At 46.5% G+C, this 24301-nt stretch overlaps 1 protein-coding gene across 1 annotated transcript in view; it reads right to left on the bottom strand.

Moving 5' to 3' along the window:
• Window positions 1-24301, bottom strand: part of ADGRB1 (adhesion G protein-coupled receptor B1) — a 473955-nt gene that overhangs the window by 302706 nt on the left and 146948 nt on the right. The window contains exon 2 of the mRNA XM_086966285.1: window positions 20921-21836. Within this exon, the coding sequence (XP_086822411.1) occupies window positions 20921-21665 (745 nt within the window). The 5' untranslated portion in view covers window positions 21666-21836. The remainder of the gene's footprint in view (window positions 1-20920; window positions 21837-24301) is intronic.

Genomic DNA, 24301 nt, shown 5'->3' with positions numbered 1-24301 from the left:
CCGTGAAGTATCTCTGACCCTTCGTTCTACTAATTCCTCAAGTTTCGCCCCACCCTGCTCTCTACTCATCCTTGAGGTATCGCCACACCCCGCTCTCTACTTATCCTTGATGTATCGCCACACCCCGCTCTCTACTCATCCTTGAGGTATCTCCACACCCCGCTCTCTACTCATTCTTGAGGTATCCTCACACCCGCTCTCTACTCATCCTTGAGGTATCGTCCCATCCAGCTCTCTACTCATCATTCAGGTATCACCATACCCGCTCTCTACTCATCCTTGAGGTATCGCCACACCCAGCTCTCTACTCATCCTTGAGGTATCGCCCCACCCTGCTCTCTACTCATCCTTGAGGTATCGCCATGCCCTGCTGTCTACTTATCTTTGAGGTATCCCCAAATACCTACTCCCTACTCATCCAGGAATTATCTCCGACCCTTCACTCTACTTATCTTTGAAGTATTCCCACCTCACTCTCAATTCATCTTCGAAGTATTCCTCCTCCCCGCTTCCCATCGAATCCATGAGTAATTGCACAGCGCAATCTTTACTTATCCTCCTAGAATCCCCCACCCCGCTCTCGACTCATCCGTGAAGAACCCCTGACACCACTCTCTACTCTTCTTCTTGATCCTTGTGGGATCACTAAATCCTGCTCTCTACTCATGCTTGAGGTATCACCCCACCCTTCTCTCTACTCATCCTCGAGGCATTGCCACACCCCACTCTCCACTTATCCTTGAGGTATCGTCTCACCCCGCTCTCTACTCATCCTCGTGGTATCGCCACACCCTGCTCTCTACTTATCCTTGATGTATCGCCCCACCCTGCTCTCTACTCACCCTTGAGGCATTGCCACACCCCGCTCTCTACTCATCCTTGAGGTATTGCCACAACCCGCTCTCTACTCATCCTTGAGGTATCGCCACACCCCGCTCTCTACTCATCCTTGAGGTATCCCCACACCCGCTCTCTACTCATCCTTGAGGTATCGTCCCATCCAGCTCTCTAATCATCATTGAGGTATCACCATACCCCGCTCTCTACTCATCCTTGATGTATCGCCACACCCCGCTCTCTACTCATCCTTGAGGTATCCCCACACCCGCTCTCTACTCATCCTTGAGGTATCGTCCCATCCAGCTCTCTAATCATCATTGAGGTATCACCATACCCCGCTCTCTACTCATCCTTGAGGTATCGCCACACCCAGCTCTCTACTCATCCTTGAGGTATCCTCACATCCCGCTCTATACTCATCCTTGAGGTATCATCCCACCCTGCTCTCTACTCATCCTTGAGGTATCGCCATGCCCTGCTGTCTACTCATCCTTGAGGTATCGCCACACCCTGCTCTCTACTCATCCTTGATGTATCGCCAAACCCGGCCCTCTACTTATCCTTGAGATATCATCCCACCCTGCTCTCTACTCATCCTTGAGGTATTGCCATGCCCTGCTGTCTACTCATCCTTGATGTATCGCCCCACCCTGCTCTCTACTCATCCTTGATGTATCGCCCCACCCTGCTCTCTACTCACCCTTGAGGCATTGCCACACCCCGCTCTCTACTCATCCTTGAGGTATCACCACACCCTGCTCTCTACTCATCCTTGAGGTATCGCCCCACCCTGCTCTCTACTCATCCTTGAGGTATCGCCATGCCCTGCTCTCTACTCATCCTTGATGTATCGCCAAACCCGGCCCTCTACTTATCCTTGAGATATCATCCCACCCTGCTCTCTACTCATCCTTGAGGTATCGCCCCACCCTGCTCTCTACTCATCCTTGAGGTATCGCCATGCCCTGCTGTCTACTTATCTTTGAGGTATCACCAAATACCTACTCCCTACTCATCCAGGAATTATCTCCGACCCTTCACTCTACTTATCTTTGAAGTATTCCCACCTCACTCTCAATTCATCTTCGAAGTATTCCTCCTCCCAGCTTCCCATCGACTCCATGAAGAATTGCACTCTTTACTCATCCTCCTAGAATCCCCCACCCCGCTCTCGACTCATCCGTGAAGAACCCCCGACACCACTCTCTACCCTTCCTTGAAATGTCCATCCTGCTGGCTCTCTGCTTTAGGATTATTGCATTAGCAATGGGACTTTATGGTAGAAATAATTCCAATATTTGACAAATCATCACCTGACATCACAACCAGCCTGCCTCTGAAAGAAACTGCAAAAGCTGTAAGGTTTGCAATCACAAGATTCCATTTACAAGAAAACCACCAATACCTTGAATATTCCATTTATTCAGTAACTCGCAATGCGTTGATGTCATTGTTTCAATTGTCATATTTTCTATCATTTATGGCACACTTCCTATTAATCGGTTGCCATGGAGCTTTATTAAAGAGAACTGGTGGTGCGTGCATGCATATCTGTCAATAGAAAAGTCCACTTTATGCGTTCTAAACTTAGACAATGTTCCAAGTCGCAGTTATATGCATGGGAACGTACTCATTCTTACAGTGTCTTTTCAATACAATCAAATGTTATTCTTTAGATGGATGGAGGGGCAGACTGGCGGACAGACTGAAGGACAGATGGGTGGATGGATAGATAGATGGATGGACAGACGGATAGATGGAAGGACAGACAGACGGATGGATATGTCTGGGTGGTGGTTGGTAGACAGATAGATGAATGTATGGATGAGAAGGGACTGGATGGATTTACATAAGTACAGACAGATGGATGGATGATGGATGTGTGTGTTGTTTACATAGGTAGCATACTGCAGTGACAGGTAAGACTTGTTCTTGTATTGAATGGATAGATAGATAGATAGATAGATAGATAGATAGATAGATAGATAGATAGATAGATAGATAGATAGATAGATAGATAGATAGATAGATAGATAGATAGATAGATAGATAGATAGATAGATAGATAGATAGATCGATCGATCTATGGATAGATGAATGCATAGATGGATTGGCGCATGCATCGTTTGATATACAAAGGTATATATGTTTTTTATCTACAAAAAGACTTGTTATTGGGCCTGGAATTGTCACTAGACATTTATTGATAACATTGACTTACTAGTGGAGTTATGAGTTAATAAAACAACTGCAGGTACTGCAGAGAGAGATTCAATAAGTGTCTGTAGAAAGGACGCTGGCGGTGAGTTATGTGTCTGTGGTCACAGCAGAGGTGATCTGTCCGCTGTTGATAACAACATCAAAGAACAAGTGAAATTGAATGCAGTTAAGTAAGGAGCCCCCACCTGCTCGAGTAAAACACACATACACACAAACGCACACTTTCACTTTATGGTACCAGCATATAGAGGCCTAATATAGTCTGACAAAAACATTGTTTCCTAAACATTGCGTACAACAAGTTTAGATCCATTGGAGTTAAGAAAAGATAATCTACACAAAATGGTGTGACATTTTTGTAAATGATGTTGATATTTTTTTTTCTATATTATATCATGCAACCAACTCGAGCACACAAGACTGTGTTACTACAAAACTATGTAAAGCTGGCAGGGGAACATAGGAAAGAGTCGCCAACCCTCTCAAACCAATCCTAAAGCCAATTCGCAGTGTGATGCAGCCACTCCTTTACTGCTAGGCCCATAGTCATAACTCTTGATTCGGAGTACGACCAATTGGACAGACCTTGCACGACAACGCCGATATATATGTACGTAAAGGTATTTGTATAGCACAAACCTAGCCAAAAAGCAACAGAATGCAGGATACCCATCTCCCTATCCAGCCGATAGGCCACACCAAGAGCACACAGCTTTACCCCGCTACCAGATCCATGTGGCGCGTCAGTCAGCACTCGCAGCCCGCGGTCTCCTCGTACAGCCCATACGGCAGGATATGGATTCATAACAAAGGGCAGCGCAGCCTCCATTAACAAGTTAGCGCGCAGTGAAACTGAAGGTGACTGCTGGATATGAGCCTTGGATACAAAGTCATTATAAATAAATATCCCCCATGAATTCTGCATTAAGGCGATCAATACTGTCAATCAATACGCCGCGCATGGCCCTCTGCGCAGCCTGGTCTCCGGATTCGGGTTAGCGACTTGATCTTCCATGTCAACTTGGAATTTGACGTAGACTTGTTTTGATAGATTGGGGGAGGAGGTTTGTTGGCGGTCCATGGGGATGCTTTCACTGAGCATAATGAATGCAACCACGCACAGTATGCATGCATCGAAGAGAGAAACAGCATGTGCCAATCATGTGCTACCCAAAGCGAACCATGCATGTGATCTTGGGAGGCTAAAACAGTGGCCATCCCTGAGATGAGATACTTTCAGCATTACCGGGCATCCCCAAGATCTTCGTAAGCCCTCGCACCCCTAAAATGAAAGTGTAAAAACTGCTGTCATGGCTGCGACAACGTGGCAACTGCCTATGAGCAGAAGTCCCACCGCGCCACATCAGCTCAGATTGTCTTCAAATCTTTAGCAGCTGGTCCCAACGTATGGAAAGCTCTAAACTGCACAGCAATCACCCACTGCTAACAAAACTACCACACAAAACACAAACCATAAAGAGAGAGTCTTGATTTCTGACAGGTAATGTGCCTGGACTTCTGATACTCAATGTGACTGGATTTCAGATGGTTGAGGTGCTATAGAAATAATGAAATGCAAAATACAACATACAAGCGAGGAAGCAATGTTCTCTAGTGCTGAATTATTGATCATGAAGACCACCAAGCTGTTCCACACCGTTTGATCGTGGGCAAATGTACTACATCTCTCTGAGCATCAGTTCCTTTAGACACTGAAAATGGGTGTACATTTAAAGAGACCACTCCCCCCCTCCAAGCACTGCATCTCTCTGAGCTTCAGTTCCTTTTGACACTGAAAATGGGTGTACATTTAAAGAGACCACTCCCCCCCTCCAAGCTGAGCAATGGAATGCTCCGCCAGCTGTACACGGCGTCCATCCAATCTTCAAACAGAACGTTCACTGATTTGTTTCTTTTTCTTCTTGATTTCTTCCAGTTTGATTGGCTGAATCCTTTCGTCCAATGACATTAACCATTCCATTTCCCAGCTGCCCCAGACATGAAGTTCAGAAGAATACGGAATACCTTCACTTCAAGCTGGTTGCTGATGTGGAACCCTTGTGTGATGAATGTTTCGTCCACCCCTACAGTTTAAGCCTTATTATTATGCAATCTATAATAAAACTGTAACTCTACGTGTACCGTTGAGGCGGGCTCGAGAACTTAAGTATCTTCAATATACGAGGCAAATTGAGAAGAAGAAAAATCAAGAGACGCTTGATAGCAGCCGTGCCACCGGGCCCTCTGCCCGGCTCAGACTGTTATTTCATCCACGTGAGCCGCACTTACAAGCTCTTTATCTCCCTCACCGAGGGATGTTCCATCAGAATCATATCCATTCCCTCCCCAGCTCTGGATCCTCCCTAAATGGGCGCAGTGGCATATTGCCCGCGTAGACGCGCGCCTTGGGATTCATGGCTGAGTGGCTCCTGATTGGTGATTGCTCTCAGTGTCCTGAGTGGCCATTCTGCTTAATGATGTGCGCCGCGGCCTCGCTTGACGCCATTAGGGAAACTGGAGAGGAGAAGCAAAGCCTTGCGTGCTGCGTTGGTCATAATGTGATTGAGGGCGCGCCAAGCCACGCGCTGTACGAGCCAAGACCTTAGTGTAGGTATGGATGGAAAGACCTGCAGTCTTAGTTGTGACCGAGAAGAAGCCGCGTGTGATGAGGTGGCTGAGGCTCAAGGGCCACTGGAGCACTTACTCCACGTTAATGTTAATGTTAATGTTATGGGTGTCTTATATAGCGCTCGGCTACTCCAAGGAGTGTCCCGGCGCTTTCTGACCCACAGCAAAGCTACAGAGAAGAGAGGTACGCAGAGTCCCACGTTCCGAAGTATCTTTGTGGTGATGAGAGAGCATCAGCCAATCACAGCTCAAGATTTTTCAGCCACATTATCAAGGCTCTATCCGAATACACTCCCTTCCACTTCTCTCCAGACTTGAACAGGATTTTCTGAAATATAGGAAAGGCCTGAAAACCGATTTATCTTGAAGGCACTGACCCGTGAGGAATTTGGATGGGTGTCTGTTCCCGCCTTTTGAACTCCGCCCATCTAGCTTGTCAGTGATTTGGAACAACTGCAATGTGATAGTAAGCTCTCTACTACTAGCACCCTGAATACTACTACTACAATTGCTGCTGCTACTACTATTACTACTACTAAGCCTGTTACTACTAGTACTACTATTGCTTCTACTAGTATCAATAATACTGCTGCTATTACAACTACTCCTGCTACTACTACTACAAATCATGTTACTACTGCTACCACTACTACCATTAACACTACTACAAATACTACTATCAGTACTACTAAGAATACTGTTACTTCTACTACTACTGCTACTACAAGTACCATTGATATTACTACAATTACTGCTGCTCTTACTACCACTACTACTACTAAGAATACTGTTACTTCTACTACTACTGCTACTACAAGTACCATTGATATTACTACAATTACTGCTGCTGCTACTGCTATGAATACTGTTACTTCTACTACTACTGCTACTACTAGTACCATTAAAACGACTTCTACTACATTTACTGCTGGTGCTACAACCACTATTTATACACTAATACTACTAATACTGTTACTGCTACTACCAATACTATTACTACTACTGCTATTATTAGTACCATTAATACTACAGGTACTTCTGCTACTACTACTAATACAACTATTCCTGTTACTACCAGTAATCTTGTTACCACAACTACCAACACTGCTACTAATAATAACAAAAATAATAATAACGGTTGAATATTCCGGGGCACACACCAAGTTGCCCACAGAGCAAGTTGCAACGAAGGGGCATCGGCTTAACGACAACAACTTAAAGTAAAGTCGCTGAGTAAGAACTAGGCGAGTCATAGGGGTTTTCAGACGAGCTTTGCTTCCGGTGCTCCTCCAAAGCAGCAGAGAGGAGCAGAGGCCCGCTCTCGCGATACCCTGCTTCCCAGAGGGTGGTGTCTCTCAAATCTTGGCATTGGACCCTTTATTGAGCAGGAGCTCCTACTGCCTCTGCAGGAAATGAAGCAAATGTGATCCCAGCGCCGGAAGGAATGAAACAAGCTATTAGAAACAAGTAAAAGTAGGAGCGGACCATGCAGGTAAGAGCGTTGGAACGGGGGGAGTCGACAGATGACGGCGAGGGAAACTTAAATTAAAAATTAAAAAACACTTACCTTGCGATTGCTGCCTCGCCAAACCGGCGATGCAACAAATGCAAGGTAAGAGGTTTTCTTTTTTTAAAATTGTATTTTCCCTTGTCATCTGTAGACCCCCCCCCCCACCAGCACACCACTCTTACCTGCACAGGCGTGTCCTTGTATACATTTCTTACTAATAAGCGTCTGTGGCAATATGACCTCATCACCCCCCCTATACCCGTGACTTCCAGATCTTCTCCGCCCCTGACCTCCTGGACTTCCTTTTTATTCTCAAATCCCCTGTATCCCAGTTCGGCAGGGAAGCTGCTAAATCATTTCATTTCATAAAGCTTTATTCGATTTTTACAATCATAATCATGACTCCGCCCACCAAAGAGCACTCATTGGTATTCCTGTTCCCCCATCTGCTGTCAGCCTAGGCTGCTTAATTTGAGCCAGTGGTTGTGGGTGGGGCCCACCGGCACTCGTTTTTGGAGACAGACGCTCATTTTGCTTTAGCAGACTTTGATCCCGAACAAGAGAGAGTAAAAGAGAAGAGGAGTAAAGAGAGCTGAAGGGAAAGATAGAAAAACAGGTAGAAGGAGAAAGCATGGATGAAAAAGAACCAGCAAGAACGAGATAGAGAGGCAGCGAGTGGCTGTTGGTGGATTAAAGAGGCATGTGGTGTAATCAAGACTACAAAGACTTGATATTCGGCAACAAAAGCGCTGGTCATGGGCTTCTAAATACTATGGGGCAGATTTATGTTGCCTGGCGCATCTCTGCAAATCGGCAGAGATGCGCCAGGAAAGATACGGCACACAAGTTTATCCTTGCGCCACCCATGATGCGCCACATTTACAATGCGGCGCACCATGGCGCAGGAATAAGCAGATGCGTGTCGCATCTAGGGCGTGAAGTTGGTGCAGTGCTTAAGTTCTGTTGCGTGCGGCACGCAACTCCAGCACTATTCCAACTTGCCCTATCTCTAACGTGGTGCATCAAGCCATACGCCTGCTTCAAGCAGGCGCAGGGTTTTGACGCGTCAGCATTGGGAAAGTGACTCAGTGAAATCTTGTAGATTTTATGGAGTCACTTTTCAGGGGCTTTACTGCGACAGAACGCCCCCCCTGCGTGGAAACGCCCACATGAAATCGGACGCAGGTTTCATGTGGCGCAGAGCCTTACACCGTGACGCATCTCCATAGATGCGTCACGATGAAAGTATGTCGCTACTTGGAGCAGGGTTTACGCCACCGCTGCATCACAGAAGTGACGCAACGGCGGCGCACAAGTGCCACAAGCCCGACATAAATCTTCCCCAAAATGTATGCCCTGTCATTTATTCTTTCACAAATTAAACACTGGCGGTCATCCTTATATGGGTCGACCCATTGGCCTTAACTTTCTGGGTTGCTCGAGGTGGTTTCTTTGAAAATATTGTCCAGCAGTGGCTGGGAGGGTATATATATGCAGAGTGTAATATGCTATTTATGACCACTGTTGAGTGTGGGGAGGGGCTGTGACTCAAGAAAGGCTACGCCTCAAATGCGCCAAGTTGCCCCTCCAGTCCCTCAACAGCGGTAATACATAGCAAGTTATACTCTCCACATTTGCATATATGTTTTAAGCCACAGTATTTTATCATGTGCCATTTAAAAAAAAATGTATTTTACAAAAAACAGGATGCAAGGGGTTAAAGTAGCGCCGTACGGGATAATCAAATCTAAGAAGCCTCTTTACTATTAGGACGCTTGTGTAAAGCCAGTATTGCATGTACTGTGTAAGGAAGTAAAAAGTAATTTGCTTAAGTCGAATTTACTGAACTGTGGAAATAAATGCGTGAATGTGCGGTTGTTAGAAGAGTTGCTCAAAATAACGTGTTATTATTGTTCAGCTGTATGTATATTTATTTTCCCTAAAAACAAAAGAGGGGGGAGGTATAGGGATACGCTAGGTCCACCCTCTTATTCTAGTGTCAGAAACAGAAATCCGAGGTCTCGGATAAGGAACCTAGCTGGTAAAACAGATTGTCATCAGTGATAGATGTAATCCAGAAAGGAAACATTTCCTTTCTTGAGTCCCCTCACTCACCGGAGTTTCCTCACGGTGACATGCTTCACCATAGGGGCCATCCCAAACCACTGCAGGTTGAGGCCTGCTACGACTTGCGAAAATACGTTGGAGCACTTGTAGTGAGGAACTATGGGCCAGATGTAGGTGTCCAAATACAGGTCGGAAACAGACGAAAATACCGATTTTCGGCCGTTTCCGACCGGTATTTGGACATTGGTATGTAGGGGTAGCAAAAACATACAGATTCGGTAAATTTACCGAATCAGTAATTTTACCAAATCGGTAAAATTACCCAATTGGTAAATTTACTGATTCGGTAAATTTGACAGATACGGTAAAATTACTGATCGGTAAAATTACCAAATCTGTAATTTCTTATGTAGGTAGCACTTTAAACAGTATTACAGGGCCTTTAGAATTCGTTATTTACCACCTAATACCATTGGGTGGTAAATAACGAATTCCTGTGTACATGCATATCTGTGCATGTACACCTGTGCCATGTGGCACACAAGCCAGTAAGAGGGGTGTAACAGGGTGTCAAAGTGACACCCTGTGTCCCCCTTGGCAATTCGGTATTTTTACTGATTCGGTAATTACCAAATCGGTAAATAACGAATCCTACTGATTCGGTAAAAATTAACGAATTTTTACCTACATATTATTTACCGATTCATAAATACCGAATTGGTAAAATTCGGTATTTATGAATCGGTAAATAAGATTTACCTACATCTAACCCTAAGTGTGGTGCAGTGATGTGTGTGGAGTGGAGTGATTTTTAAAAATACCTAACTAGTGGGCGGAATTACTTTATTCTTTCCTTTCTGGATTACATCTATCACTGATGACAATCTACCTTACCAGCTAGGTTCCTTATCCGAGACCTCGGGTTTTTGTTTCTGACACTATTTATTTTCCCTGCCAGGGCGTATATTTAAGATGTTTAAGATGGCCAGTTCCTAGATGTGAATCGGTTTGCAGCGTGGCGCTGTTCCAGTCCTCGCACTCAGTTGGCGCAGGGTTAGCCTGGTTTCCTGCACGCCGTTGTCTGGTGGCGCCCATGCCAGATAATAAAAGGTGCCTGATTTTAAGGCCGGCTAAGCGCCGTTTTCCCAGTCCTATTTAATTCATTTGTGCTTATTTATTGCTCGTTTATGGTGCACTTTCATCCAAAATGTCGAATGACGGCCGCTTTGGTCGGCGCGGGCCTGCCTAACGCGCTCGCACCGAGTCGTTGACAGTCGCAGCGCGGGCCCGCCTCGACTGACAGCGGCACTTCCAGGAGAAAAATGTTATTTTTTATTGTAGATAACGAACTGTTAAAATGACAATGGAGCGGACAATTTGATTTTGGAAGTCCTCTCTCGCTGTCATTGCCATGATGTACTGCAGTCGCTCTGCCACGCTCCCAGCCCACACCGGAGGCATGCCAACTTGAAGGAACGTCAGTAGGGAGAACCCATTTTCAGGGGGGGGGGGCGCAGGCGGGGATAATGCCTGCAAAACTAAGGTGCATATTTCAAAATCGTCCTAGGGAGAGAAGCAATGGCATAGGGAAAAGGTACCCCTCCCCCCCTTGAAAAGGATGGTGCCCATACACTCGAAAATATAAGATAAGGGTCCCCCCATTTATGTATAAAGACTGCCCCTACCCCACTCGCCCTGCACCATGGGGGCTGCCGGGGTGTCTTTAACCCCTTCGATGCTCATGACGGAAAGGTTCCGTCATGAGCATCGGTCGCGCTGTGCTCATGACGGAACCGTTCCGTCATGACCACACCCGCGATTGGAATGTTCAGCACCGGGGGAGAATCGGCGCTGCAGGCAAGGTGTTAACACCCCTGGAGAGAAGTGTTTATATATATTCCGAATATCAGAGCAGGTAACCAGTATGACATCAATCAAAGAATGCCTAGTTAGCCTGTGGATGGCTCCGCTTATTCTTACGATGAAGAACTCCCCTATGAGCAAACTCTTTCGTATTTGTTACAGATGTTTTCTACTGCATCCACTGTGTACCAGGTGGGGTCTGGACATATGGAAAGATATGAAGCATACAACTGGGAAGGCTGGGTATGGTGGCTGGTGACCCAAGCCGTCCATCCCTTTGGTTTCTGTTTGACCTCATTGTCACAGGTTCAAATATCAGTGTGTCCTTTCAAGCTTTCAGCTTAGTTTATTAAATAAGTACCACTGAGATTAGAACAAAAAACATGCTGTCTCAATAGTGCCTAGAGACCTCAGAGGCGATGTCCAAGCACTGTATAAAGGTGCCTGTTGTGTTATGATTGCAGTTGAATCTTGGTGCTAGGAGATTGTGGAACATTATTTTACCCAGTAGAATAGTCCTTATTTCTACTGATGTATGTATGTAAGGCATCTCCAAAATCTAGATGCTTCATTTTAGTTCATTCCTAACCTTCTACAGCTAGTCCATTGCATGTTCATTCAAAGCCAGAGACATCTCCAACTTTACCTGTACTTCTCTCTAGTAATGCCCTTTCTTACGGTGAGCCTTGCATAGAATATCACCATCCTGAGACTGTCTCGTCCAGTACCCGCTCATGCCCTTCGCTTCTAAAACTTGTCTTGAACACTAGAAGGTTTCACCCATTATTGTGTGAATTCCCTTTAGCAATTTGCATGTCAGACCACTCTACTCAAACCCATTCCTCTCAAGCGGTACATCTTCCATAGCAAGCTCAGTTTGACAAACAAGTTAGCATTATTACTGCAGCGTAGACACGTGCTCGCCTTCCTACTGGTCGTACTAAGGGTTGTGCACAATTTGTCATGTTTCATCAACTTTGAGAAGTCTGTTTCCAACATCACCTACTCCACAAACTACTTTTTTCTGTTGAATTCTATTAATTTAAAAAAAAAGGATTTTGCTGGGAAAATATTCCTAAAAAGTTGTTTTAGTTCGAATTTTCATGTGTTTGAGAAATTGTTGGAGGAGATATGGCCTGGTGGCAATAGATGCTGACCTTGGAACCTGCAGACCCAGGTTAGAATCCCAGCCTCTGGCTTGACTCAACATCTTGCGATTTTGGGAAAATGTTTAGCGCCTGATTTAGAACTAGGTGTACGGGTTACTTTGCCATAACGTGACGGATATCCTTTCTGTGGCAATATAAATCCCATAGGATATAATGGGATTTATATTTCGTCAGACGAGACATCCATCACTGTTTTGAAGGTGTAACCCGTCCGCCAAGATCTAAAACGGGCCCTTTATCTCCTAGTGCCTTCCAAAAAAGTGGTGTACGCAGTCTTATAGATCATCTCCCAAACCCTATGCAGCGCATGGTGTTTCCTAGCCAGGATTGTGCTTCATAAATACAATTGTGCAAATGCGACAATCCTTACAAATTTGTAAATTTTGTTATAGTTGCAGAGTTGTTTGAGTTAAATTCTATTACTGGATATTCTCTGATTATACTACACCCTTTTCACCCACAAACCTATCCTGCTCTCCCCACTACATTGTTTTTTCACTTCCAGGTCATCTGGTGTGCGATGATCGGTTTCCTTTTTGGAGACCTTACTGCATTGTTCGCGAGTTGAGTACCTTGAACCTAAGCATAAACCCCTCAAAGACTGCACACTGTCTTGAAACCCCACTTCACTCCTCTTGGGAAAGCAGTCATCCTTCGAATGCTGGTACTGAGGGCTGGTGCCTGCCTAGACAGTAATTCAGGGGTCTGAACCAGACAGAGAGAGTTGGCTGTTTGTCTTAGAGGGATCAGTGCTCATAGACTGAAAGCCCCCATTTTGTCAAGAGTTAATAACTGTTAATTGCCCTTCCAGTCATAATTTCCTCTGTCAGACCTCTTGACAGGGAGGTGAAACGTCATCTGAATTGATATGAATTGAGGGTCAGGAGTAAGAAAGGGACAGCGTCCGAAACAACCGAATCAGCAGCAGAGCTGCAGGCAGTCTACTCTACTCCGGCATTAACTAGGCGTGCACAAAGGAAATGGCGACATTTTTGAGCCTTTCAAAAACATTTTTGAACAGGAAAAAACAGCCAAATCCACCCCCAGACCCTTCACCGGCAGCTGCCTCTTCCTCTGCACAGACAGGTGTGGGCGGACCAGTCTGAGCGCCTTCTCGTCTTCTCAGCACCGGCCAATAAGTCCAACCAAACCTGGGGCTTTTTGTTTCTCTAGAGATTTAGTTTTCTCCAAAGGCTTGAGTTACGGTTGCTGCATGGACCAACCATCTCGACAGCGCTGGTCTGGTGTTACACACGTCCCGCTTGAGGTGTTTGGTAAGAAAGGCTAGTAAGGTCTCCTTCCTCCTCCCAAAAATTCAATGAGCGGCCACACGACAAGCCATCAATTGCAGCTAAACATGATCAGGATGCAACCACCTCAAAGAGGCCAACAAACCCCCCATGGTGATCCTGTGTGCTTGTTGTCCAATGCCTACCTTTGGATGAAATGAGCATGCAGAGAACAAGACTGGTAACTCCTCTAACTCACAACATCACTTCCCATCATGCGATGCCACGCACTAAGAGCCAACAAAAAACACAAGACAGATCATCTCCTAGCGTACACCCACAACTGCCCAGATGCGCCATCTAGTCAACTACTGGGATACTCATTAGTACTTGCCGCCCAGAGATGCTGTCCATAAACATACAACAGCATACTTTAGATAGGACATTTCACACATGTGCATCACAAACCGTAGAACAACTTAGTGAGAAAATCTGGCATCAATGTGATATCGCGCAGACCACGCGGCAACTCCCTCAGACTCATCCCACATGCGGGGAACAGGGCGTGGCGACAAATATAGCATGGGTAAGTAGTGGAAAAGACCCATCAACTTCCCATCTCAGACACCAGTTCACACAACCACAGCTCAATGCAGAAGACACAAAACTGAGAGATTCACAAGTGCACGATACTCACAACACGTCTTCACGAGTCAAATCAGACTCCAGTCTTTGACGTACACCTCAGAACTCTTAGGAAAGTCACTGAGAATTACTAAAAGCACTGCAGTGCTATACCAATAACAGCACGCGTGTTAAACTCGTGAAAATACTATAACATAACATCTGTTGCATGGACACTCACAGACCCGTATCAACACTGACTTAGACTTTAGCAATCTAGGCCGACTGATCACACATATTTTTTCTAAGAGGGGAAACTGCTTTGGGTCTCTGGAAGTGGGAGTGAGTTAGAAAATTCTAGACTTTCCTTTGTGAACCCTGAAATGGTCCACAATCCTTAACGGCCAAAGATTATGTTTAATGTATAGAGCATGGGGTCAGCGTGGACTGGAACTGCGAACATATGTAATGTGGTGGTGGTCCAAACGCTCTTGCGGCGCTGATACTTGCTGCAAGGGACCCTTTGACACAGTTGGATTAAAAAACTTAGAATATTAGAGCATTAGATCACAAAGGGAAAGTTCCAGATTCGGGTACTCGATGATGAAAGTTTTTTGTATTCGGACAAGCTTGAATATTTGCGGACGACACGTGTTTCGCTTTGGCTGTACTACCCAAATCCTTTTCGAATCTAGGTGGGTGTATCTACCCTAGTGACATTTATAAGACTTTGGCCAGGTACATCTTCTATCTCAGGCAAGCTCATCATCTTTTGTCAAACATATTGGAGGGCGCATTAAGGTCCAAGGATGGGCTTGCCTAACGCGGAAGCTCAAAGTAATTTATTTTTCAAAAGCTCTGAGGGAAGGACAGCCCGAGTGAAAGACACGCGGGATATAAAAATCTAAGCTCACTGCCTTGAACTAGGAAACAAATTGGTCTCAAACAAAGCAGAATAAGAGACACATTTTCACACTTAGTACCCGAATCTGAAATGTTCCCTTTGTAACTCCTTTTGGAGTGTGGCAAAGACACCCAATAATCTACAGTATTTAATGGCAAAGCTTGTAGGCAGTCAGAAGGGGTAAAACTATAACTGTGCATTTAAAGGGCACTCCTCTGAAGAGGCAAATGTTTATTCAGAAAACCTACCACTATCCCTCACTACAAACCACAGTATCCATTTCACACATTATTTTGGGGGCAAAGGGTGGACTGGTTAGTTTTCAGGTCAGGGACCTTATAGCAGTGAATTCAAATTTGCGAATGGCTTTTTACAGGTCACTTGGACTAACTTATATATGATGGATAGCAAAGCGCCATATGCATTCGAAAATACAGAAACCTATTACCAAGAAAGTCATCCCCTTCAGCCCGATTACCAAAATATGATTACAACAAATATCCTAATTATGTATGCCACCATTGCTCCTTTTATTTCAGGGCAAATCGTCTCGTGCAACATCTCTCCCCACCTCCAACAGGTCATGTCTTAGCCCTTTCCCCCCAAAACACTTTGTCGCCTTGAGATTTTTTTGAGATTAGGGATTTCTATGTCCTAGGGTTCATATTTTCCCAGTAATTGCCAGAATGCCAGGTTAAAAGGGATTTGTATTGTGCAGAGCTCTGACATTGTTTCAGTCTTTGGGGAGGCTGTTGTGTGACTTTGCCAGGTAGTATTTACAGGTGAAAAGGTTCTCCAGCAGGAGTCTACAGGCGGAATGCCACATGGGTGCTGTATTGGAATGGTGGAAGAACCTCAGATGGGTGGGGTGAAGCCAGTCACTTCACTTGCTGACCTGACTACAATGCGGCAAGTGGTGACCATTGTGGATGCTTTGAATATGGGAGTTTGTTTGGTCTGCTAAAGGTGGTTTTCTGCAAAACAAACCTTCAAGAAATAGGTATCTGTACTGTAGAAGGCATCATGGTCACATAGGACGTGTCTGGTGGAGATGATGTCCCCACAATGATAATATAATTACTGGGTTATTTATCATGCTCTTACCACTAGAATCTTCTGTTTCATCGATACTGTAAATGTCGGGTATCATTGTTACCCATCCTATCGATCTTCGTTATATCGACCGAAGAAAGGTGACATTTCGACTCAAGGTCACTGGCTGGACACAGTTATCTGGAGAGGAGAATGCGAGGGGCTTCTTTGAGGTTTATCAGTGTTTTTCTTGCCAACCAAAGAGCTGATCTGTGATGTTGGTACTTGACAAGTACCCAAGGCTGCTAACGAAGTTTAGTTTCACAATGAAAAATTGAGACTGGATGGGTGGGTTTAGAGTTGAAATTCAAGCTTGGACACCTTCTAATGGCATCTTGTGATATTCTACATGGCTCTCTTCTTCTCTATGGTATTAGTGGTATTCCTCTTCACTCTCTTTGGTTTGTTTTATGTGTATTCTAGAGCTTGGTTCATAAGAATGTGAAGGATGCAGGTGACTTTTGAATGTTAACCTGTTTGGATGGGATTCTTATGTGAAGATTAAACTGCATCCTGAAATCAACATTTCCTGGACATTCTTTTCACAATATTACACATCTGCCTGGTGTTTTGGGCCTCAGTAGACAATCCCTGGAGTCACTTCCTAAGGAGGGTGGCTGGATGTTTGATAAACTTCAGCCTGGGAATTTGTTTGGTGGTTGTAGGGCAGTAAAAAGTAATATATATGCTGTGCAACTCAAGAGTCTTCCTAGAGGCAGAACCATAGAACATGGACAGGGACACTACAAGCTCAAAAGCACTGGAAGAAGAGGTTCTAGCAGACCATAAGACATATCGCAGGGGGCCATTATTGTATCTGGAGAGCGCTACAGGCTCCAGCAAACTATGGGCCTGAAAGCAGGGGGGCAGTACTGTATCGTCAGGTCATTATGGGCTCCAGCGGCCCGTGAGACCCATCACAGGAGGCCATTATTGTACTTCCTGTCTTTACAGGCTCAAGCAGCCCATGGGACACATCACAGGGGCCGCTACTGCACCTACAGGTAATTATGGGCTCAAGCAGCCCATGGGACACATCACGGGGGCCGCTACTGCACCTACAGGTAATTGTGGGCTACAGCAGCCTATGGGACACATCACGGGGGAATTATTGTATCTACAGGTCATTATGGACTCCAGCATCACAGGGGCCCATTGCTGTAACTCCTGTCTTTACAGGCTCCAGAAGCCTATGGAACACATCACATGAGGCCATTACCATATCTCCTGTCTTTACAGGCTCCAGCAGCCATGGGACACATCACAGGGGGGTATTACTATACCCACAGGACATTAGGGGCTCCAGCAGACCATAGGGCATTTTACAGGAGGCCATTTCTGTATCTGCAAATCATCATGGGCTCCACCAGACAGTGAGCCTTTTTACAGGCTTCATTACTGTACCTATCACTTTCATGAGCTCCTGTAGAACATGGGGCATTTCACAGGAGATCCTTACTATACCTACAGGTTTCATGGACTCTGCATACCATGAGCCATTCCACAGATGTCCATTGGCAACGGAGAGCCTATATTCCCGCTAGCAAGACCCTTGTGTCCGTAACTCTACCAACATATGGAGCACTGGTGATACATGGCTAGGACACTTGGTACGGATGCTTCTGTTGACATCTACAGTCAGTATAGCCAAACGTCACAAAAAATTGGCTAAATCGGCTAGAGCTTCCAGATACTGACGCGCCACTGGAATGCAGACCAATGGTCTCTATTGTCCATAGTTGACTTTCTGTGCCACATCAATGCCGGAGAACGGCGGGGCCTCACAAACAATGCCTCAGCCTCAAAGGAGGTCTTTACAGCGATGGCGTCCTTGTGGTCTCAAAGTCCATTTAAAGCGACAGTCCCAAAATACGAGCTCCCTCCTCTCTGTGAAGGGCTTTCAAAGAAAGAAGGCGGTACCTTAGGAAACATTTACTTGCCAACTGCTGCTGATTGGTGGTCAGATACCAGAGACAGAAATGCACCAATCAAGGTCATTAAAGCTGTGTGTAGCGTGCAAATGACCAATGGGGTTGATCCACGTCCTGATAATAGAAGGGGCGCGTGTGGAGCAGGAGGGAGAACCTCCCTGCTCAGAGTATGAGATGGACCATCACATAGCTCACCACGCCCCATGGAGTCTGCAGCCCTAAGGCCTGTGTAAGATGCTGGTACCCAGCTCAGTGGAGTGGTGCTCATTCTGCACACCTGGGTGCAGGGTGAAAGGTCAATCATTCAAGCTGGGGCTACAATACTTGACCTGCAAGTCACAGGGTTGACCCTCCAGTGCTTTACTTCAGTTAGAGGCACTCTGCTCCATTCTGACCTCCATCACTTTCATGTTTCTAGGTACCTTATTTTCACTTTTAATTTCTCCCCCAGAGGTTAGTGGCATAGGTGTTATACTTTCATGCTGCAATTACAAGATGTCCAAACGTTTACCAGAGCCGTTCAATGTTATAATATCTCTGGCAACAAGTGTTTCACAACTTCTAAGTTGCTTTTCCTAGAGTGGGGGTTCGCACGTTAGAAATAAAAATGATGCTTAAACTAAAACCATATAGTTGAAGTCAAAATTCAAAATGATCTCATTGAAATAATAGTTGCATTTTCCTAATGGTGCCGAATGAACCTTATGAGGTCTATTTTATAAATGCTGAACAATACTTCCCGTCTTACTTACACTGCAATGAGAGTCTGACACCACCACCACCATAAAAAAACATAGAAATGCTCTGTGTATCTGGGATCTGTTCTAAGCTGGACATAGAAGAAATCTATGGACAGTGCGGTTGCAATGAATATTGCCTTGTGGTTGTTTTCGTGGGACAAATGCCTGGAATCAATGTCCTTCAGAAGAAGGGGGTCAGGAAACACCTGCATCAATAAGATATGGTGCTCTGGTTAGCTCCAAGATGTGGTCATAGGGCTATTGATTGTATCTCACGCAAAGTCACCTCTTTGACACCCTTAGACTCATGTCTTTTTTCTCACAGTGTCTCTTGGGGTTCTCTTGCCTTAAATCATCTTATTTTTCAAAGTCTTTTGAATGTTTCTTGTCATAAGGGACTTGACCATTTCTCGCCCTAAATCCCGCCTCTCTTCCCTCCCCAACTCTTGGTTCCTTCCCACACTGAGACTCCTGATTTCATCCCACTCTGTTATTTTCCACCCTAGGTCTCTAGATTTAGTCTTGCTCTGTGGCTTCTGATTTGTCCTCAGTTCCTCAAGCATCTAATGCCTGTTGCTTGCCGCAGGCCCTATGGCCTTCCTATTTATCCCTAGTTACCCCAAGGGTAACAATACTGATGCACCCCAATAAACAATACATCTTGTCAAAGTCCTTCCAATAGGGTGGGTTCCCATACATTTCTTGTGTTTTCCTTTATTTTCCACTCTAATTGAGTCTTTATCTTTTAGTTAGTTCATTTGCCACTAGGCAGACAGTGGTGCTCAACCCCAGGCCTCCTTCCCTGCCCATCATTCTCACTGCCTTGTCCGGGTTTATTGATTTGTCTTGCCTGGGTTATTGATTGGTCTTGTCTGGCTCCAGGCCCACGGAGGCCACGCCCTCTTCATGTTACCTAGGGATATGCTGCATTGCTGGGCCTTCACAAGTGACACAGCAGGATGGGAGACACAGGCATTGCTAGCACAGGAAAGCGCTTCACCAGCCTTCCCCACGTTGAGGCACCTCCCTGTACTCTCCATTGGTTTGCAGGATGAGAAGAAATGTCCCTTGTATGTGTCAAGACTCTGCCTGTTTTGTTTTCTCTGCTGTTGCTTTGCAGTTTGTACTGTTGTGGCAGGAAATGCAGCTTTGTTGACAGCCATCTATGAAAATAGTCAACCAAAAACTGGCTCCCTGTGTGGTTAAGGCTCTACGTTTTGTCACCAAGCCCTGCACAGACTTCCTACTAGTAATAAAAGGGCTGCCTTCTTCTCTCCTTACAGTTTGCATACAACCCTCCTCTGTGCTACTCTGAATTGTGTTGAGATTCTAGAAGTCTGCAAAGCTTGCCCAGGGCCCCGTGCTCCCAGTGTAGTGACTACCAAAGCTTCGAGTGCTCTTACCCTGAACTTTCCTTCCAAAAAATCCCTCCGCAGATGTCCCAAACTTCTAAAAACTCACTTTTTTCCTTGTAGACTTCCCAGCGGTCGAGTTCTGTTTTCTTTAGCGCCAAGTCACCCTATTTTGGGGAAATTGTATGCTTTATAAATTCTACATCAAAGTACTTTGAAAGTCCTTAACCTGGGTGGAAACCATTTTGCGAAGGCAATCGCTGCTTCTTGACCCAATGGGACTTGACGACCAGACTAATGGGACCAGGGCCTGCCATCTGGAGTGTCGGGTACAAAGAGTGACTTCAGAGTTTGCAATGTTGCTATGTTAGGGGAAACGCCTCTTGTTGGTTTCTCCCTCTCAGGGACAAGGTGGATGGTAACACATCTACAGGACTAGTTCAAGGCCTACTGTCTCGACACAGGCTTAACCCCCCCTTTCCTTTCCCAACTCAATGTACTGAAATATCCTTTACTGCATTCTCAGCTTTTGAAAGCTTAACTATGTGGCTGAGGCCTTAGCATACAGGATACCAATGCATTTGAACATTTGACCTCTAAACAAACCATAAATAATTCTATACCCTCTCTGTCCTAGTGGTTAACCCTATGCTTAGCTCCATTGGTGTCCCATCTCTTCCCTGTTGGGCGTAGACATGCACACACCACACACAGATACGCCAGATGAAGCCGCGGGGTCGCCGCCACTTACCTTGGAGTTCGGACACGCTGCTATCCCTGGAGCTGCTCATACAATTCTCCAGGTAGATCCCATCTTTAAAGCAGTCATCTTTCTTCCTGGTCAACCCTAAGACCTCGCTGGGCTGCTCCAGGAGGTCCCCCTTGCTGCAGGTGCACAGCGTCTGCATGATGCCGCAGGGGTGGAAGCTGTTGCTGCCGGCCAGGCAGGTGTCCAGCCACTCACAGAGCTTCTGGCACGCGGCCTTGCTGGGGTTCCTGTTGCCCACCACCAGGTACTCCACCGAGAAGTCCCGCTCAAGAGTCCTGGCCGGGCTGGCCCTCAAGCGGACGCCGTCCCGGCGCGGCGGGCCTTGCTTCATCTGCAAGAACTGCTTGTTGGCCTGCAGGAAGGCGTACCTGACCGAGCTGTCGCAGAGCTTCAGCACGTCATCAAAGCTCTCCATGCCCAGGTAGGTGCGCGTGGACTCCAGGAAGGAGTCAAACTGGGAGGTGCGGATCTGCTGGTTGTCGCATAGGCCGTCAGGCTTCAAGACCTTCATGTACAAGGTGTACTTCCGGGGGTCAGGGTTCTGCACCACCAGGGCGCAGCGCGAGGCGTTCAGAGGGAAGACGGACAAGGAGGAGAAATAGCCATAAAACTTGCCCTGGACCAGGGTGGTGCAGGGGTTCTGTCCCAGGTCGAAGGGGGCCACAGTCCACAGAAAGAAGAGAGGCGGTATCAAAAGCAGATGCAGGGAAAGGCCAGCGCTCCTCATCCTAAGTCTCTGGTCCTTGGGAAGTCGGAGTAATTGTCAGGCAGGGGCCAGATCTTGGACATAACAGGTGCAGCGGGAGGAAAAGAGGCGGCTTCTGGCGGGCTTAGTGCGAGCTCAATGCAGCCGTCCTACGCTTGGGCTGGCGCGCCCCCTGGTGGCCGCAAGAGAAACCTAAGGAGAGAAGAGAAGAAAGATTTTAATCCTGTTGCTTTGCAAAAAACCCAACGCAAACATACTTTTATTTCTACACACTCACAGTCGCTTGAATTGCATATCAAACAGGCTGAAATAAACAGCGGCTAGGCACAATAACATGATTGCGAGAACGGATTATCCCAAAGTTCCAATATTACGAAATGCCCGAGGCAGCGGACTGCTGGAACCGATGCGAGCGCGCGTACTGCAAGTCCTACAACGCCACAGCGTGCAATGCACCTTTTAAAATCCGCTGGGAGGTGGTTTGTTTGCTGCTAAAGAGCCCTAAACTTCGTGAAAGGCGTTTACCTGCGCAAACCAATCTTTCTGCGAGCATCCCTCTTTCACGATGAGACTTTCCTAACTCTCTTACAGCGAACCAGCACCTGTCTATTCACGCCTGTTTGCTCGGGAAGCACACTTCCCCTCTCGCCACAGCACCCCCTCCGCCCCCCAAGTCACTCCACCATCTCCTCACAGTAACCTCCCGCTCTTCGCGCCCCCTCACCGTCCAACAGTTTCCGCCCTTAAAATCGCCATACGACGACGTCCTCTCCCAACACCCCACCGATAATATTTCATTATTCACGATGTGTCGGGTCTGGAGCCTCGGCGGCGTGATACACGCGCGCGAGCATCCTCTGTTATGGACCACATGCACGTGGGCGCAGGTCCGAATCCCGGCGCTCAATATTTCTTCTGACTTTGTTTAAATGAGGTCCTTTGTTGAAGTCGAGGCACGTTGTGCCCTTTTTTTCTATCCATTAAATCGTTTCCCCAATCCCATTTAACCCTCGACAGACGCATCCAATCCCTGAAGCACGGCAACAGGTGCTAACCAAAAAACAATGCTCAACGTAGCTGGCATCCGTCAGTCTAGCGGCTAGAAGCCTCGAGGGGGGCGGGTGGAGTGTCTCTCGTGCAGCCCTGTGCACTGTGCGCGTGCCTACCAGGACCCCGCGTGTGTTTGGGAATCAATGCCCCGGGGCAACATGTCTTCCTTTAGATATGCTAGTGAGGATGAATGGGAAGGCATACAGGAAAAGCTCCATAGACCAGCAGGGGGCGCCCCTAAACCCTTTGATGCAGGCGGTTGATTAATCGGTCTCCCCTGCACCAGGATCTCTCACATAGCCCCAAAGTGACTGAGCCCCATGAGAGAGCGAAGGCCGGCGCTTTAAACGAGCAGGTACCGAGCCTGCACGACTTTCATTTTAAAGGCAGAGTGCCTGTCCGATACCTTTAAAAGGAGAGTGCCGGCACGTCTAAGTAGCAAACGGGTACTCCGGGGCAGTGAGTACCTGCACTTCTGTTCGTATGTACTTCTGTATATATGTGCTGTAAATGAACTACATAGACAGCAGGACAGTGTCCTTAAGTTACAGGATAGATTTATTAAGACACAGCAGAGCGCACACCTCACCAGCTGACCAGACATCAACTGACCAGAGTGGAACTCTCAAACAGTGCCAGGTAGAATGCACATGGGTATTCTGGGAGGCTGGGGAGGTGGGGACACGAAGGAAGGACTAATGACCACATGTGGCGATCTTGTGAGCAGCACAAGTATACTAAAATATGTGATATTTCTATAGCGCAAACCTATTCCCACCTCAAGCATGCAAGAACATGCAGGTGTTCCTCGTCACCGTATGGTGAACACACACCCCAAAAATGCCCCTCTGGATCTCAAGAGCCAACCCGTTCATCCAGGTAAACCCCAAATGCAGATACGGGCGCGGGGGGGGGGGGGGGGGGGGGGCGGGGGGGGGGGGGATAGGGGACATCATTTAAAGTCAGAAACAACAAGAACACCCTACCCCCTTGTTAGACCAATAAGCCACAGAAATGTAATGCGCCTAAAAGAGGAGCACTCACTTTCGAGAATATGAGCCAAGGAGGTTTGGTGGGAGGGCGGGGGGCAGCACCCCAAGAACCCGTCCGCTGGGTCAGGCCTCCAAGGCACAATGAGTGACTCTACAGAGCTAAGAGATGTCAACCGATATGATTACCTATGCATAATATGAAATGTGATGTAGTGATAGGATGCCATTGCAACTATGTTTTTTAATCTTTTTTTCATTTCTGTTTTTCTTTTACACACTGTAAGGTTCAGTGACAAATTTCAACAAATGGATCCTCTCTTGAAAAAGCGAAATTTGGACACATTTTTCCCGTTTCACTCTTGGGAAAGAACACTTTACCCATCCCAAGATGTGACTTTCAAATGGCCATTGCCGCTTTCAGAGGAAAAGGCAAGTTTGGTTCATTGCAATCTAAACATGCAGTTTTCATATGTTTCGCTACATGCGGTGTGAACGCCCTGTGATCTCCAATGCAAACTGTATGAATCCCTAGTCCATGGGTCTGCCAATGACCCAGTCCTTGCACCAGGGAGCAGAGGCCACCAGGACTCGTGCACATGTAAAGGAGTCCATAGT

Source organism: Lissotriton vulgaris, chromosome 4_1 (genome assembly GCF_964263255.1).
Source record: "Lissotriton vulgaris chromosome 4_1, aLisVul1.2, whole genome shotgun sequence".
Classification (NCBI taxonomy): Eukaryota; Metazoa; Chordata; class Amphibia; order Caudata; family Salamandridae; genus Lissotriton; species Lissotriton vulgaris.
The sequence above is the reverse complement of the archived record's forward strand: the minus strand, read 5'-3'. Positions and strand labels throughout refer to the sequence as shown.